The sequence below is a fragment of the Falco rusticolus genome, chromosome 9, assembly GCF_015220075.1.
Source record: "Falco rusticolus isolate bFalRus1 chromosome 9, bFalRus1.pri, whole genome shotgun sequence".
In the NCBI taxonomy this organism is placed as follows: Eukaryota; Metazoa; Chordata; class Aves; order Falconiformes; family Falconidae; genus Falco; species Falco rusticolus.
In genome coordinates, this window is record NC_051195.1 from 44,884,498 (window position 1) to 44,898,470 (window position 13,973).

At 48.5% G+C, this 13,973-nt stretch overlaps 1 protein-coding gene across 6 annotated transcripts in view; it reads right to left on the reverse strand.

The window, feature by feature from the left end:
• Positions 1–1,785: 1,785 nt before the first annotated feature.
• NSMF (NMDA receptor synaptonuclear signaling and neuronal migration factor) overlaps positions 1,786–13,973 on the reverse strand; it is a 52,832-nt gene continuing 40,644 nt past the window's right edge. For 5 of the 6 annotated variants that reach the window (XM_037400609.1, XM_037400611.1, XM_037400610.1 and 2 more), the window contains 4 exons: positions 13,454–13,533; positions 11,706–11,808; positions 11,240–11,315; positions 8,944–9,411 (listed from right to left, as the gene is read on the reverse strand). In XM_037400609.1, the coding sequence (XP_037256506.1) occupies positions 9,314–9,411; positions 11,240–11,315; positions 11,706–11,808; positions 13,454–13,533 (357 nt within the window). In that variant the 3' untranslated portion in view covers positions 8,944–9,313. Of the gene's footprint in view, positions 9,412–11,239; positions 11,316–11,705; positions 11,809–13,453; positions 13,534–13,973 lie in introns of all 6 variants that reach the window. The other variant, XM_037400606.1, reaches the window with a different exon arrangement.

Genomic DNA, 13,973 nt, shown 5'->3' on the forward strand with positions numbered 1-13,973 from the left:
AGTTTCGCTGCATGCCCGCCTGCTTTTGTAACAAAAAAATAAATCCAGCCATTATTCATCGCCTCCCCTGCCAGTCAAGATTTGAGAGCCTTCTATCATTTCTGTCGACTGTTTCTTTCCTGGGCTGTGCGTTAAGAACTGGACAGTGAAACTTGGCTGGCAAGCGAGCGCTTTGCAGCTAATCCCCTGCGTTGCTGTATTTACACCCACTGTTAACCCCAGAGCAGTGCCCGAGTGCTGTTATTAAGAGGCTCCTGGGAATCCCGCTCAGTGCTCACATTTTGGCACAGGAACAGGAATGCTCGATTACAAAACCCAGGTGTGATGATGGCAGGGGGCAGGACCCGGAGGGTGTGATGGCAGAGTGCCACTGGGTAGCATGAGCACGAGTTTCTGGTGTCCCAGCAGTGCCAGGGCACAGCTGATGTGGCTGCAGAGCTGGCAGCGGACTATGGCATACGCAACACGTCAGTACCAGGCGTGGCACACACTGCTGGCAACGGTAGGATCTGCTGGGACAACCCCCAGTACAGCCAGGTGATAAGGGAACAGGGAAGGAGCAGGGCCCAGCAGGACTTGGAGATGCATGATTTCACCTTAAACCCCTGCAAGACATCTCAGTTCCTGACCCTTTGGCAGCGCAGAGCAGAACTCCACCCGCACAGCTCCCGGCCTGGGTTTGTGTCCATCACACAGACACAGAGCACAACGGGAGGGTGAAGAAGGTGATAGGTAAAAATAATCTGATCTAACTGGGCTTCTGCAGCAAAGACTGCAGAAGATAATACAAAAAAATAGACTGACTTTCTGGCCACCAGGTACTCTGGGCACCAATGTTGCTGTAAAGGCCTTAGGGAGAACAGTGGCTGGGTTTCTGGCCAGAAGTGGTGGTGAGGGATTAAAAGTGATTTCCGTCATCTGGCCCACTGCTGAGACAGATACGGCACGTCCCACCCCACTGCGGTGATGGCACAAGGAGAAGGATGTCTCCAAATGAGGAGAATGCAGAAATGAAGGGTGATTGATCCCAGCACTGATGAAAACTGCCTTACATGACAGAGTTGTCCAGCCAGTTTCTCTCCGCCTCTGCTCAGAGGGGCTGCAGTTACCACCTCTAACGGGAGATGGACATGCAGGTGACTGTCAGCACTGGAGATAAAGGGGGAAATGGCAGCTGGGAGTTCAAGCCAGACCTGCTCGCTTCAGCAATTAAGTCAAACAGACCTGCCACAAAGAAGGTGGCTTATCCAAATTCAATGCCTTTTGCCCTCCTGGGGACGTGCTTTCTTCTGGAGCTGGTCTGTTTTCTCCAGAGGGGTTTAGCCTCACTTGAATTTCTCCAGGGCTCTGTTTATCAGTGACTAGGATGTTGCTCAGAGATTGGCCTTCCTCCCAGGAAAAGGCACAATGCTTAATGCTCTCTTAAGTTCCTTAGCGACCCAGTCGATACTCACTAAACTGCAGATAAGTGCCAGAACTGTGAATCACTCTGTACTATCCCTGTCACTGGATTTGTGCCTCTCAGATGGCCCCTTGTTTAAAGCATCAAGAGTTGTTACCTTCCTCCCCTTTTAACTGCAGCTGGGTCTCTTGCACCTCTGGAGCTCTTGCTCTTGAGTTTTCAGCATTTCCCTCGCTGCTGCCATTCAGGGATGCCCAGTGCCTGTATCTCCCTCACCTGCCAGTACAGCAAAGCATCTGCCAAGTGGCTTTTCCTGGGTCTGTAAAAGCCAGAGAACAACAAAAATAAACCAAACAAAAATGAACCAAACAAGAGAGAAAACCTGCTTCCCAGAAACATCTCTTTTTATTAAATCACATCTTAAAAGCTAGAAACATCCACGTATTTGAAACCTGGTTATCATACACAAAGCAGCAGCTTGTCTCAGAGAAACGTGTTAAGGGAGGCAGCAGAGATGGCAGATGTCTCCTGCATCACAGTCAGGTTCACCTCATGCCCGGGCAGCAGGCAGCCAGCCAGAAACCACCTCGAAAACTGGGGAGAGGGCTTTGCAGTAACTTTCCTCTGACGTCTCCAAGGAGCCAACCTGCTGGTCCAGGGCCCACCGCAACCTCGGAGCTTACAATCTTTGTTTTCAAAGCTCTCCATTAACTTTACGACAGTTTTGGCCCCGAAGCAGCAGGTCCCAGGCTGAGCTCTAACCCAGAGGCTCTCGTGGCCAACCTTTCAAGCTCCATACGCATCTGTTCTGCCGTCAGCTTCCTGCCAAGATGGATGAGCGGGAGGGACCGGAGTGCTCGGAGATGTGGCGGGCAGGTACACACGGTCCCAGCCTCGCCTGGGCAGCACAGAAGGATGCAGCCATGCCACCCTGCACTTGAGTTTGGTTTTGAAAGCAGCAGGGTGCTGCCAGCTCCCTCTGAGCTCAGCTGAGCAGAATCGCACCACAGAGCACTTTATCTTAACAAGGTTTGTCAAAGGGTCGATGACTATTCACACCTGGGTGGTTTGGGGGCGTGTCCCCCCCATTATTTTGACAACTATGCTTCTTTTGTTTTTCCAATTTGGATGAAAGTCATTTGCTCAAATATCTCAGAGTTTAGGAGCATTACTGGATGTAACCTGTCCTTCCCCACATTACCAGATCAACTGTCAAAGTTGGCATCGTTACCTTTTCCACTTGTTATGCATTTTGTTTTCCTTTCAGAAAACCAGTGATGCCCCCTCACTAGCAGCTCTGCAGTAGCAAAAGGAGGGCTCGCAGCTGACCGAAGGAGCTGGAAACAAAACCCAGTGCCTGAACCCTGAGGGGAAACAGTAAAGTTCCCAAAAGCCCATCACTCCCAGCCCTGTGAGAGCTCAGTTTTTGCTGCTGCTCGGTATCACAGCTGAAGTCACCCCAGTTCCAGGAATAGTGTTGTTAAAGAACAACAGGAAACACACACTGTTTAACTTGTAGCAAAAACTACAGCCCCTTCTTGCTCATTTGAGTACAACTCTAGCCTGGTTTCCTGGGATGAGGAACACCAAACTCACTTGGTTTCCTCAGTCACCCCCATCTTAACACCTAGAAAATAATGCCTCATTTAGCACAGGGAGCACAGCAAGCGCCGGGGAGCAGGATCCATACTCGAAAAAGCCTTGCTCAGCTGTACTTATCTGCCACGTTTTAGGGCGTTTTAAATGTAAGGGCAAAGCTATCTGTCCTTGAATTCCCAGCTCCAAGCTAACAGGACCTTGCAGTGGGGACTGTATTGCTACAGCCAAATTTTAGCACTAATAAATAAGTAATCTCATAACCCCACACCTTCTGTTGAAACTTTTTGAATACCACTGATGCGATTGGTGCTGGTCCTGAGTCAGAGGCCAGGGTGACCACGGCCGTGACCAGCCCCTGGCCACCTGCTGCAGCCTCCCTGGGTAAGAAAAGTTCCCCAAGTACCACCCATCACATCCCCTGCACAGCCATGGGACAAAACTGCCACCGGCACACACAGAAAGCCCACGGACACCAGGGCCGTGGCTGTGCCCGTAGGTTGTTGCTGGAGGTACTCAGTGACTCCCAGGAGGGGCCACCCCAGGTGGCTGCCTGGCTCCAGCGGCTTCCCGAGGGGCTCTGCGGATCCGTTTGCTTCACCCGAGGCTTTGCAGTGCGGCTGGAGAGGCTCCTCCTGCCAACGCTTTACAGGGCCGTGCCTGCCGTGGTTAATCACAGATTCCTTTGGATGCTGAGACGAGGAAGCCTGGAGTGCCCAATTAACTACGTATAGACTGCCTCCCCCCTGTCTAATGCAAGACAGCTCTACGGGGGTCTTATCTGTCCTTCTCTGTGTCAAGTTTAAGGATGCGCTAAAAGCAATACAATAATGTGAAAAATTATTAGGTTGTTATTCTTTAGAATTTACTAAACATCTATGAAAATGCAATTTAGCTTCCCTTCAGATGAATTCTTTGCATTTAAATGTCCATAATGGTTATTCTTTCCAGTATTTTAAGATTTTCACACTGATGGGCAGTATGTAGACTGAATTTATTTCCTTATCAAAGCAGCTATCAGTTCCCAACACTCTTCAGTCGCTCACGCACAACCTCAGCAAGAGACTGCGCACCACCATGTGAGCGGAGACAGCAAACATTGGTACCTTACTACTAATTCCGCTGATTACACAGCAGGGTAACCTGGGAGTAGCAATGACCACAGTCTAGTTCATGGTCATTAAACTACCCATGCACCCAGTCAGCTCGAGTATGCAATACTATTAGCAGGCCGACTTCTCATCAAGACCATAACAGTCTCCAGTTGACTTTGGCTTGTGTTTCCAGCACTGAGAATTAAAAAAACACTCCCATGGAAAATGCAGAAAGCCATGGATACTCTGTTATCAGTGGGACAAAATACAGGATCACAAACAACTTTTGACAGATGGCACGGAAATGATGTTGCTGCTCATTATCCCTCGGGAGGATATCTGCAGCATCCTTCAGGAAGGGCCGTCCGTATCGTCAGCTCCAGGGACCATCACGGCAAAACCCAGAGCACAGAGCGATTCAGCTTTACGTGCACCTGCAAATCCGCATCCCCGTACTGGCAGCGTGGCCCAATCGTTCGAGGAAGGCTGATACAAGCACATCATCTGATGCACGGTTCCAGCCATGCATGCCAAGGGCCCTGGAAGGCCTTTTTAAATCCTACAGTTAACATACCTTATCCTGGGACCAATATATTCATGTCAGACTTTTAAACGGGGTTTTGATGGGTTGAATGTTTACACTTACACCAAGAGAGCAGAACAAGCCTGTCGTTTCACCTCCTATCTGGGCTGGGATTAAGGACACACTCCCATTTCCAGATCCTGCCAGGCTGGTTATTTACAATCAGCATTTTCCATTCTTTCAGCTAACCCCACTTCTGTTGCCTGAAGGTGACGAAGCAGCGTTGGCAGTCGCTCTGCCAGCAGAGCCTTGGGAACAGGAACTCGCAGCCACAGGTCATTAACACAGTCACGTCCCGAAACAACAGTGGCTATTTGTGAGATGGGTGCATGCCAGGAGCCGGAGAGATGCGAACACAGCATCGACGACAATGGTAACGCTGCCTCACGCTTTACCGCACACGGCAAAATAAGTGGGGGAACAGAGGGGCAGCATCTCCCCTAGACCACGGGAAAGAGCTGGTACGTGGAGAGACGGCGTGAACGCACATACACACGCACGCGAGAGGCCCCTGGAGCAGGAAACCCGTGCTGAGCTGCAGGCCACAAGTGCAGGCTGAGAAAGGACAAATTCACTTCCAGAGCCCCCTCCGCAGAGGCAGGGTGGGCCTCTCGGGATGCTCCAGGGGCACTCGGAGGCAGAAGCAGTTGGGATCCCAGGGGTGCGCACCGCCGAGCCCTCACACAGGGCAGGACAAGCGGGCTGGTTCCCTTTTGCGGTCAGATGTTTTGCTGGCTACAATGATTTTTCTGGGGTTTTTTGGGTTTGTTTTTGGTTTTTTTAAATGCAGGAAGGGATTATCTGCTAACTCATCCGTTTCCCAGCCCAGGCCTAGAGGTCAGCTGCAAAGGGAAGCTGGAGGCTGCGGTATGAGGAGAGGTGCAAAAGAATTCATCTCCATTTTCTACATATTTCTATGTGCCTCAGGTAACCTGAATTCTCTTCTTCGTTCTCCTCCCCAGTCAAACAGAAGGAAAAGAGAAAAGCCTCTCTGGAAAACTCTGTATAAGACAAGTGCCACATCCAAGATGACACACACACCCCGCAAGCCTCTACAGCTGAGTGAATATTCTCTGCTGGCCCCAGATAATACGGCTGGGGGCTGCGCCCAGCATGTGAGCACCAGAGACCCTTCTCCTCTCCTGGAGGTGACAATCCCAGCCCAGGCCATAATGCCACCACAGACTCTGCTGGCATTCATCAGGTCAGGCATGAGCAGCAGAAAGCCCACACGTGGTGCCAGGGCTGGCGCCCGGTCTGGCTATCCCAATTCAACCTGCTTCTCGGTACGCTGCTTGCCAGGATTGCCCGTGCCAGAGGTGAGCTCCAAGCTGACTCAGACAGCAGCTACCTGTGAACAAAGTGGTTTCAGGGCTTCAGTCAGAGATACGAGCGGGTGGGGAGAAGCTGGAAGAAGCAGGTAGAAGTGGGACGACACACTGTCCCGTGCACCGGGCAGCTGCAGCTCCCGGGGCAGAGGTCCAGCAGGCACGCCATGTGTCACCAGCACTGCCCGGCTCGGCCTCCGCGTGCCACCCAGATCCCGCTCGGCATGTGCGGAACCAGCGCTCGGCCTCCGCGGAGGGGACATCCTGGCTGTGACCGCGCTGTGGGCTGGTGGTGAGCGCACACCCAGAGGTTGTCCTTTACAGGCTGGTCCAACTGAGGAAGTTACAGGCTCTAATTTTACCTCTAAATAATTCCAATTTTCTTTTTTTGCATCCTACCCTCTGCTGATCTCTTCCTTTCCCAGCAGCGACTTGAACAACTCAGCCAGTTAAAAAGGAGAAGAAACTAGTTTTCCTCTTTCAGAAACAGTTAACTTCAATGACGCTATTTGCACAAAGGACTTTAAACATCAATATTGTCTTTCCAGTCACAGCTTTTAGCGTATTTCATCTCTTTAGTCAAATGAACGCTACAAAGGAAATAATATGCTCATGTCATAAACATCACAAACTATGAGGAATATAGATCTTTGGAGAGAAATGCATTCATGGTTTATCATTATACTATACTATAGTTAACTGCACCAGTAAAACAGTCCTTAAATGTTCATTCAAACATACATCTTCCTATAGGAGTTATGCAACTGTACAATCTACCTTTCTACTTCGCGCCCCTAGTTCTACAAGTGGTCAATGAGGAGAGATACACAATAGTTCTACAGAGAAATCACAGAAGTGGATACATAAATGGGCCCTTTTGGAGTTCAATAAGATTTTCAATAGTTCCACAATGCTACATTCATGCTACCAAGTTCACGGAATTGGGATTTTACTTTAGAAAAGAGAAAGGAAGAATGGTTTGTCTGTCTCCAGGTAGGAGTGGAACCACAGGAGGTAAAAGGGTCAAAAAGGGAGAGTTTTGTGTCGGCATTTTAATCCTGCCACCACCGTCTCCTTCTCCAAACACCACATGACTTTGTGCTTTCACCGCGCCTACAGCTCCCCCCTCTCACAAGCGCAGCTGGCGGAAGCTACCATGCTAAAAAACAGCAAATCAGCAGAAATTTTGTTTTCTTTTTTATATCTGGCATTTTCTTCCGACAGCTACAGAGTGGTGCCTGTCACCCCCTTCACTACAAGTCTGGAAAAACACGACGGAGTTCAGCGGCTGAGCCCAGCCAGAGATGAGGTGCAGCTCCCAAACCTCCCCGGGATCAGGGCGGCTTCCCAACGGCTTCCAGCCAGACTGGGAGGCAACAGCCCAGACCTACTGGGTTCCATATGTTGCTTTCAATGGCTTTAACCCAACTCTCTCCACCTATTCCTCTCCTTACTGTATGTACATTATTTCTTTAAAAGTTCTGCTATAAATGTAAAGGGTTCAGCAGTTCTAGCCAGAGACCTGCTCCCCAAAATTACAACCACAGATATGTCACGGGGGAAGGAGTACTCTACAGATCAGAACAACCAGTTCTTTTTGTAAGTATTTAAAAGAAGATTTGTACATATATTTTCCTTCGCTTCACAATCAACTAATTTTAGATACCAGGAAGTCAGAAAACCAAGGGAGTCCTTCCCTGTTACTACTCCAGTAGATTTTACTTATAGAAGAAATAACTTGTATCACCTCCCAGAACTGCCAGAGTGACCTACGCAGACTGTAAGTAGTATTTATCCTCTGAGCAGGAGAGTAGATGAAAACACCCCTTCCCAAAAAAAAAAATCACACACCCCCCGCACCCCCAAACAAAAGTAACTATATTTCAAAATATATCCTCAAACATCAAGTACAAACCTGGGTTCTCAAACCACAGCTGCTCTGACAAAGCTCTGAGTTCACTCTGTCCTACACAGGAAGGGACGTGAGCAGCTCGGACCAATAAACAGGTCTTTTTAGCATAGGAAAAGAGGTGGATTATGCACAAACAACTGGCAATCAAGTGAACAGAGGGAATATTCAAACTCATGCTACAAACCCGTCCTGTATTCCTCCAGAAGCATTTCTTCTAAATGCCTCAGTGAACAGTCTCCGTGGAGGGTTTCTGGTGGTCTTGCAACCGCGCTGCTCCACGCAGCAGACTAGAAAGAGAGCTCGTCTCTCAACACATAGCAAAACACTGGCATGAACAAGTAATTACCATGGCTATTAATTTCTAATTCATTTTTATACCATAGTGAACCTGATGGAGGTTTCCCAACCAGGTACCGTATTTCTAACCTAAAGTATTTCAGCAAAACTAAAGTCCCATAGTTTTGCAAGCAGCAAAATAGAAAGTAACAAAGTTGTGTCTAATCGGAGGAGGAATATACATTCGTGAGAGCACATACAATTAGTGCAACACAGCTACTCTGAAAGTAAAGAACCAAACCGGATTAATCAATGCAGCAGACATGCAGGGTCTGCTAAGTTATGTTAAACCCATGTTTGCTGGTGATTAAATATGTCTACAGAAGATATATTACCATTCTGAATATATTTTCAAGCAGACCAAAAATACCTCATCTATTGGTTACTGGTGTGTTATTTTTAACTAATTAAATATTGGGAGGGATTTTACCCCTCTTGCTATAAAAATTGCACTTATTTTCTATTAAACAAAACAAAACAAGAGTTAGATTTCAATTCTATATTCCAGTATATATTCACATTGAAACTGGATCGTCTTGATCTAAGCTTGCAGGAGTAGGTGTAGCAGTCCTTGCTCTCCAAGATCTCCAGCACAGAAGGTCCCATCAGTACAAACCCCTCCTTCCCCTGTGCTCTGCTCACTTCTTCACTGTAGTGCACGGGTAAACTGATTTTTTTTTTTTTTTTTTTTTTGTAAGAAAACCTGAGCTTCAAAAGTCTTTTAAAAGGACCTGGAATTAAATCTGGCCCATTCTGACCCAAAACAGCTCAGTTCTGCAAGGAACTTCATCCTGTCCTCGTTTCACACAGCTCCTCCTGAGACACCACGGCTCTGACCTGAGGCGAGTGAGGTGTCAAACCCTTTCCCTCCAGTCTCTCTTGACTCAGGAGACTTTCACCCCCCCGACACACTTCCGAGGGCTCCTTCTTCCCTCCCTTTAGCACTGCTGCCTCCTGTAGGGCTTTGAAGGGCTCCCTGTGCCAATAAAAAAAGTCTCTCTGCAATAAGCACGACTTCTTGGACACCGGTGATCAACTTCCTCTTGCAAAGTCTTCTCCAGCTCATAAAATGTCATCGTAATCCAATAGTTTGGAGTGCTGGCGGGTCTTCCAGAGGCGGTAAAGGCGGAAGTCAAAGTAAGTCTCAATCATTTGCTTACCTAGGAGAAGTGAAACGAAGCAGAGGGGTTACAGCCTGTAGCATGGGAGATGCAAGAGGCCACAGCAGCAACAAAAAACTTCAACCCACCTACAGGCAGGGACACAGCAGAACCCATCCACCTCCTTAATTTGGAGAATACCGACATTCAGCACCTACCCAGGACACGTGAAGGTGCCCATGAGAAGCAAACATCTTTCTAGATCTCCTCAAACCACGAAAGGCTCCTTATAATCCCCTGGCAGGGTTTATCCCTGGGGGTGGGAGCTGAGCACAAAGTCTGCCTCCAGGCTTTGACCCCTCTGCACTGACTGCAGAAGGGGGAGGCCGGGGCTGCAGAGTATCAGGCAACAGCTCCAACAGCCTGCACTGAGGCAACCCGGCACAGCGACGCCAGGAAATTACAAATCAAGAGTTAACTCACTGTAAAGATTCGTGGGAAACATTAAAAATAATTAACATTGAAAATTCAAAATAAAAATGCCTTTTTGTTTTTCTTTTTAAATTAGCGTTAACAGGCTGTCTCTGTCCTGCAGAGCTGTCTCTTCTCACAGCAACGAGCTCACCAGGACACGCAAACGCAAGTTCTGCGCCACTGGCGCCTCTGATTGAAGGTGGTGCGACTGACAAGGCGGCCACAGACCGAAGGCCATGCACGGGTGGCAGCGAGTGCATTTGAAAACAGCAGAGCAAGCAACCATGGGCTCTGAGACAGCTCAAGGAGGGGATTTTCGCTTTTGAGGCCTGATTAAGATTAGTTTTAGGTGACTTTGTGAAGGATTAGAGAGGGTACACTACTGGAACATCCCAGAGTGATCAAGGGGATAAATTCAGACGTATTCTTCACACCAGCCTCCTGAAAGACCAACTGCTCAAATACATGCGCACAGAACCTGCTGCCTTGCCTGCCAAGCTGCATGTAAATCCAGGAATTTCCCTGCAAGTCGCTTCTCAGCACACATGTTATGAGCATGTTCGCTGTGGGATCTGTGCAAGCACTGTATAAAGCTGGGTGCAAACCTCCACAGGACACACGCAGAGGACCCTGCGCAGCACAAATGTGCTCAACTCCCATACATTCCTACGACAGTAAGTGGGAGTCAAGAATAACCCATCAGTGCTGATGCCAGCTGTGGGCAGCAGAGGATGTATCCACAGTGCTTATAGCCTACTGCTGCTTGTATTCATCTTCCAAGAGAACAAAGCACCAAGGACTACAGCAAAGATAAAATAACAAGGGCAAATTCAGAGTAAGTTCCTCTTGAAGCTGCACCCGTAATTACTTACATGGACCAAAGAACAGGAAAAATTACATAGTCCCTTGAAATATCTTGAGCTATAGGAAAAAAAAAAAAAAGGCAAAGCAGACTGAGATGTAGAATGGCTCCAGTAGGCTATATCCCAGTCGCTTGTTGATGGCACAACTCACCCAGTACCAGTGGTTTGAGTCCTGGGGAAGCGACCCCTGCACACCAGGTCACAGAAGAGGTTCTGCTCCTATGTGCATTTCTCCCACAGACTTCACACACCCTAGCAAAATGATGGATCTCCTAAACTCAGCCTGGGAAGCCACCTACTGTTTAGGCTACTTTGCCACTGCCAGTAGCTGGGTGAGGGCTCTGCAGCTTCAGGCAGAACAAACAGGATAGATGGAATGTGAACATGGAGGATTTGAAAGGGAAAACCAGGTTCAGCAACTGAACTACACAAGCAAAATAAAGACCATGGCTGGGCTTAAGGGAGTTCAAAATTGCTTTTTCAGGAAGTTGCCCACTGAAGGAGGCAGGCCGATTTGGAACGTGTGAGTCTTTTTACAGAAAATAAATTACCTTGAGCTGATAGTTCAAGTGGGGACTCAAAGGCAACCCTATAAGGATTCATTAAGTTTTTCAGATTCTGAAATAGCTGAAAGGAAAACATATCAAGAGTTAGCAGCTGAAAACAAAGACAAACCTCCAGGGTACCCAGAATTGCCCATCCTGCTCCCTACCTCTAGAAAACCTTCACGTCCTTCAAAACAACTAGCTCACCAGCACAAATAAAGTGCTTTGAATGAATGACTGTTCTCAAAGGCTTCAGTATTTGTCCTGCACATGACTTAGCATTCCTCCCTTGCTCTCTGGGGAAGGCACAATCCATGGGGTGGTTTGCCCATTCACAGCCACTCATAGGACAGGATAGCAGCATGTTCCCCACAGCAGAAGAGGAAGGTTTAGACTTCAGAGTGACTATTGCCTCTGTGGGCTTGGTGCTACTCAGCAGACATACCCCGAGAAGCAACCCAGGAACTCTTACCTTCTCCCCATTGGGGTTTCCAAGAACGTAGCAGCCCATGATGTGAATGATATTTGGTTCAGGATTGACTTTACTCATCAGCCGGCTCAACCTCTTCCAGAAGCTGGAAGAAATAAAAAAAACCAGAATACATAATTAAAAATAAATAAATAAATCTATCTCCTCATATGCATGACTAATCACAACGATGTGTGTGCACACTGCTCAAAAAGGGCCTAGGGCTTGTAGCCTGAGGAGCAAGCTGCTGAGGAAGAACCACTGGTTCTTCAACATGGAAAAGCAGGGGCAGAGCAAGGGTCTGAGGAGCAGGTCCAAGTCATGTGGTAGAGAAGGAGGAGTAGCCCAACAACCCAAGGAAGCTCCAAAGTGAAGGGAGCAAAGTCCACCAGGATTGCTTTTAGACTGACAGTTTTACTAAGCATCCTCTTCTTGTAGCAGTTCCCTCGAATATCCTCTCTCCCATTTCTATTAATAATTGCCCTTTCTAAATAGGAGTGTTATCAGTGTACTGGTTCATTTCCAGGGCACGAAATAAGCAGAGAACAGCTGGAGAGGCCCTTCTTCTCCATAGCTAGAGAGAACACCAAACCAGGCTGTTCCATGTTAGCCCTTGCTTGGCGCTGCTCACCAGACCTGCTATATTTTGTGAGCGCTGACCAGCATGCTGTGCCCAAGGGGCATGAAATCCAACCACCTCCCTCGTGCAACAGCTTAGCACAGACTTCTGGGGGCTCTAAAGCCCAGCAGATCCTCTGTAGGGTCTGCGATCAGACTGCAGCCTAAGGCTTTCCATGACCGCCTCCCAGGGACATACAGCTTGGGTGGAAACATTCACTTCCAAGCACCCAAGTTTTCAGCTGCGTGTTCACAGCTTTCCAAAGGTCCCTGAATTACCAGCTTTGCACCAGCTATGCCTAGAATGTGTTCAGAAGCATGTCCGCACACACGTGCGGAAGAATTTTATTGACAGCGTTTGTGCCAGAGCATGAGCGTGCTGAACAGATGTTGATTTAAGTACTCAGTTCTCATGCCAACAGAAAGTTGTGTAAGAACAGGTTGGTATACATCCTCTCCCCCACAACGAAGCACTGTTAGCCAAGTACGTTTGAGCCAGCACAAGTGAGCAGGCTGCAAAACAAGCAATGCTTAACTCTCTGCAAGGAGAAGCAAAATTGCCTCAGCATCCCTGGCTGACAGGCTGGCATGTTAGGAAAAATCTTCCTCAGTACCATGCTGGACTTCGAGCAGGCTTTGCAGAGACAAATGCCATTTCCCCCTGCAATTAGGAGGGCAGCTACCAGAGACAGCTGGGGGGGAACGGTTTGGCTTTCTGCCACTAGTCGCCTGCATAGAAATGCCATCTCAGCCACTTCTGAGCAACAGAGGCATGAGGTACATGTTCTGGTTTCTGGTCAGCGGAGCCTTTGTTAGGAGAGGAAATAACCTTTTTTACCCTTTCTTGATAGTCTCTAGTCCAGAGAGACAGTGAACAGCAGATAAAAGCATAAATCTTCTAGTGACCTGTCCCAGGGCTGCACCACCCCGGGGATGAGCTTGGCTCTACCATCTTTGCAGCTCCCCCTTGAAGGAGCTGTAAGCTGCTGCTAGGTCCCCCCTCAGCCTCTTCTTCCCCTGACCAAGCCACCCCAGCTCCCTTCACCTCTCCTGTTAAGCCACCTACTACAAACACGAAGCAAACCGAGCAGAAAAAGTGCTATTCAAGTCCAGAACATATCACAGCCACTCACAGGATCATATCTTCCTCCTTCTCCACTTTGGCGAAAGTGGCAACTTTGTTCTTTAACAAGTATAAGTGACCAGGACCTCCCTGCAAGAGAGCGGGGGAGAGAGAGAGAGAGAGATGAAACCACTTTGCACAGAAACAAGCCCTGGGTATGTTTCTTGTCCTGCACAGCCATCCCCAGAAGTGCCACAAGGGAGCAGAGCAGATACACCAGGCTGGCACGGCTGCTACAACCTCCACCGCACACACCGCAGGCACCTGCTGCTCAGGAAATATTCACATATAGCAAGTGTGTTGGGGGTTGGATTCTCCATTTTTTACAGTTATATGCCCACCTCGCTCCAGAAAGGCACAAAAATAGATAAAAACCTTCATTATGGGTGGCCGAAGAGTAATAGGGAAGACAAGAAAGTCCCTTTAATTTGGGGATGCTAGGGGACTTGCTGCGGTAGGCAGATGAGAAGCTGAGCGAAGCAGGGATAAGCAGGCAAGACATCGCTGTAGAAGAACTGGACTTTGGCAGC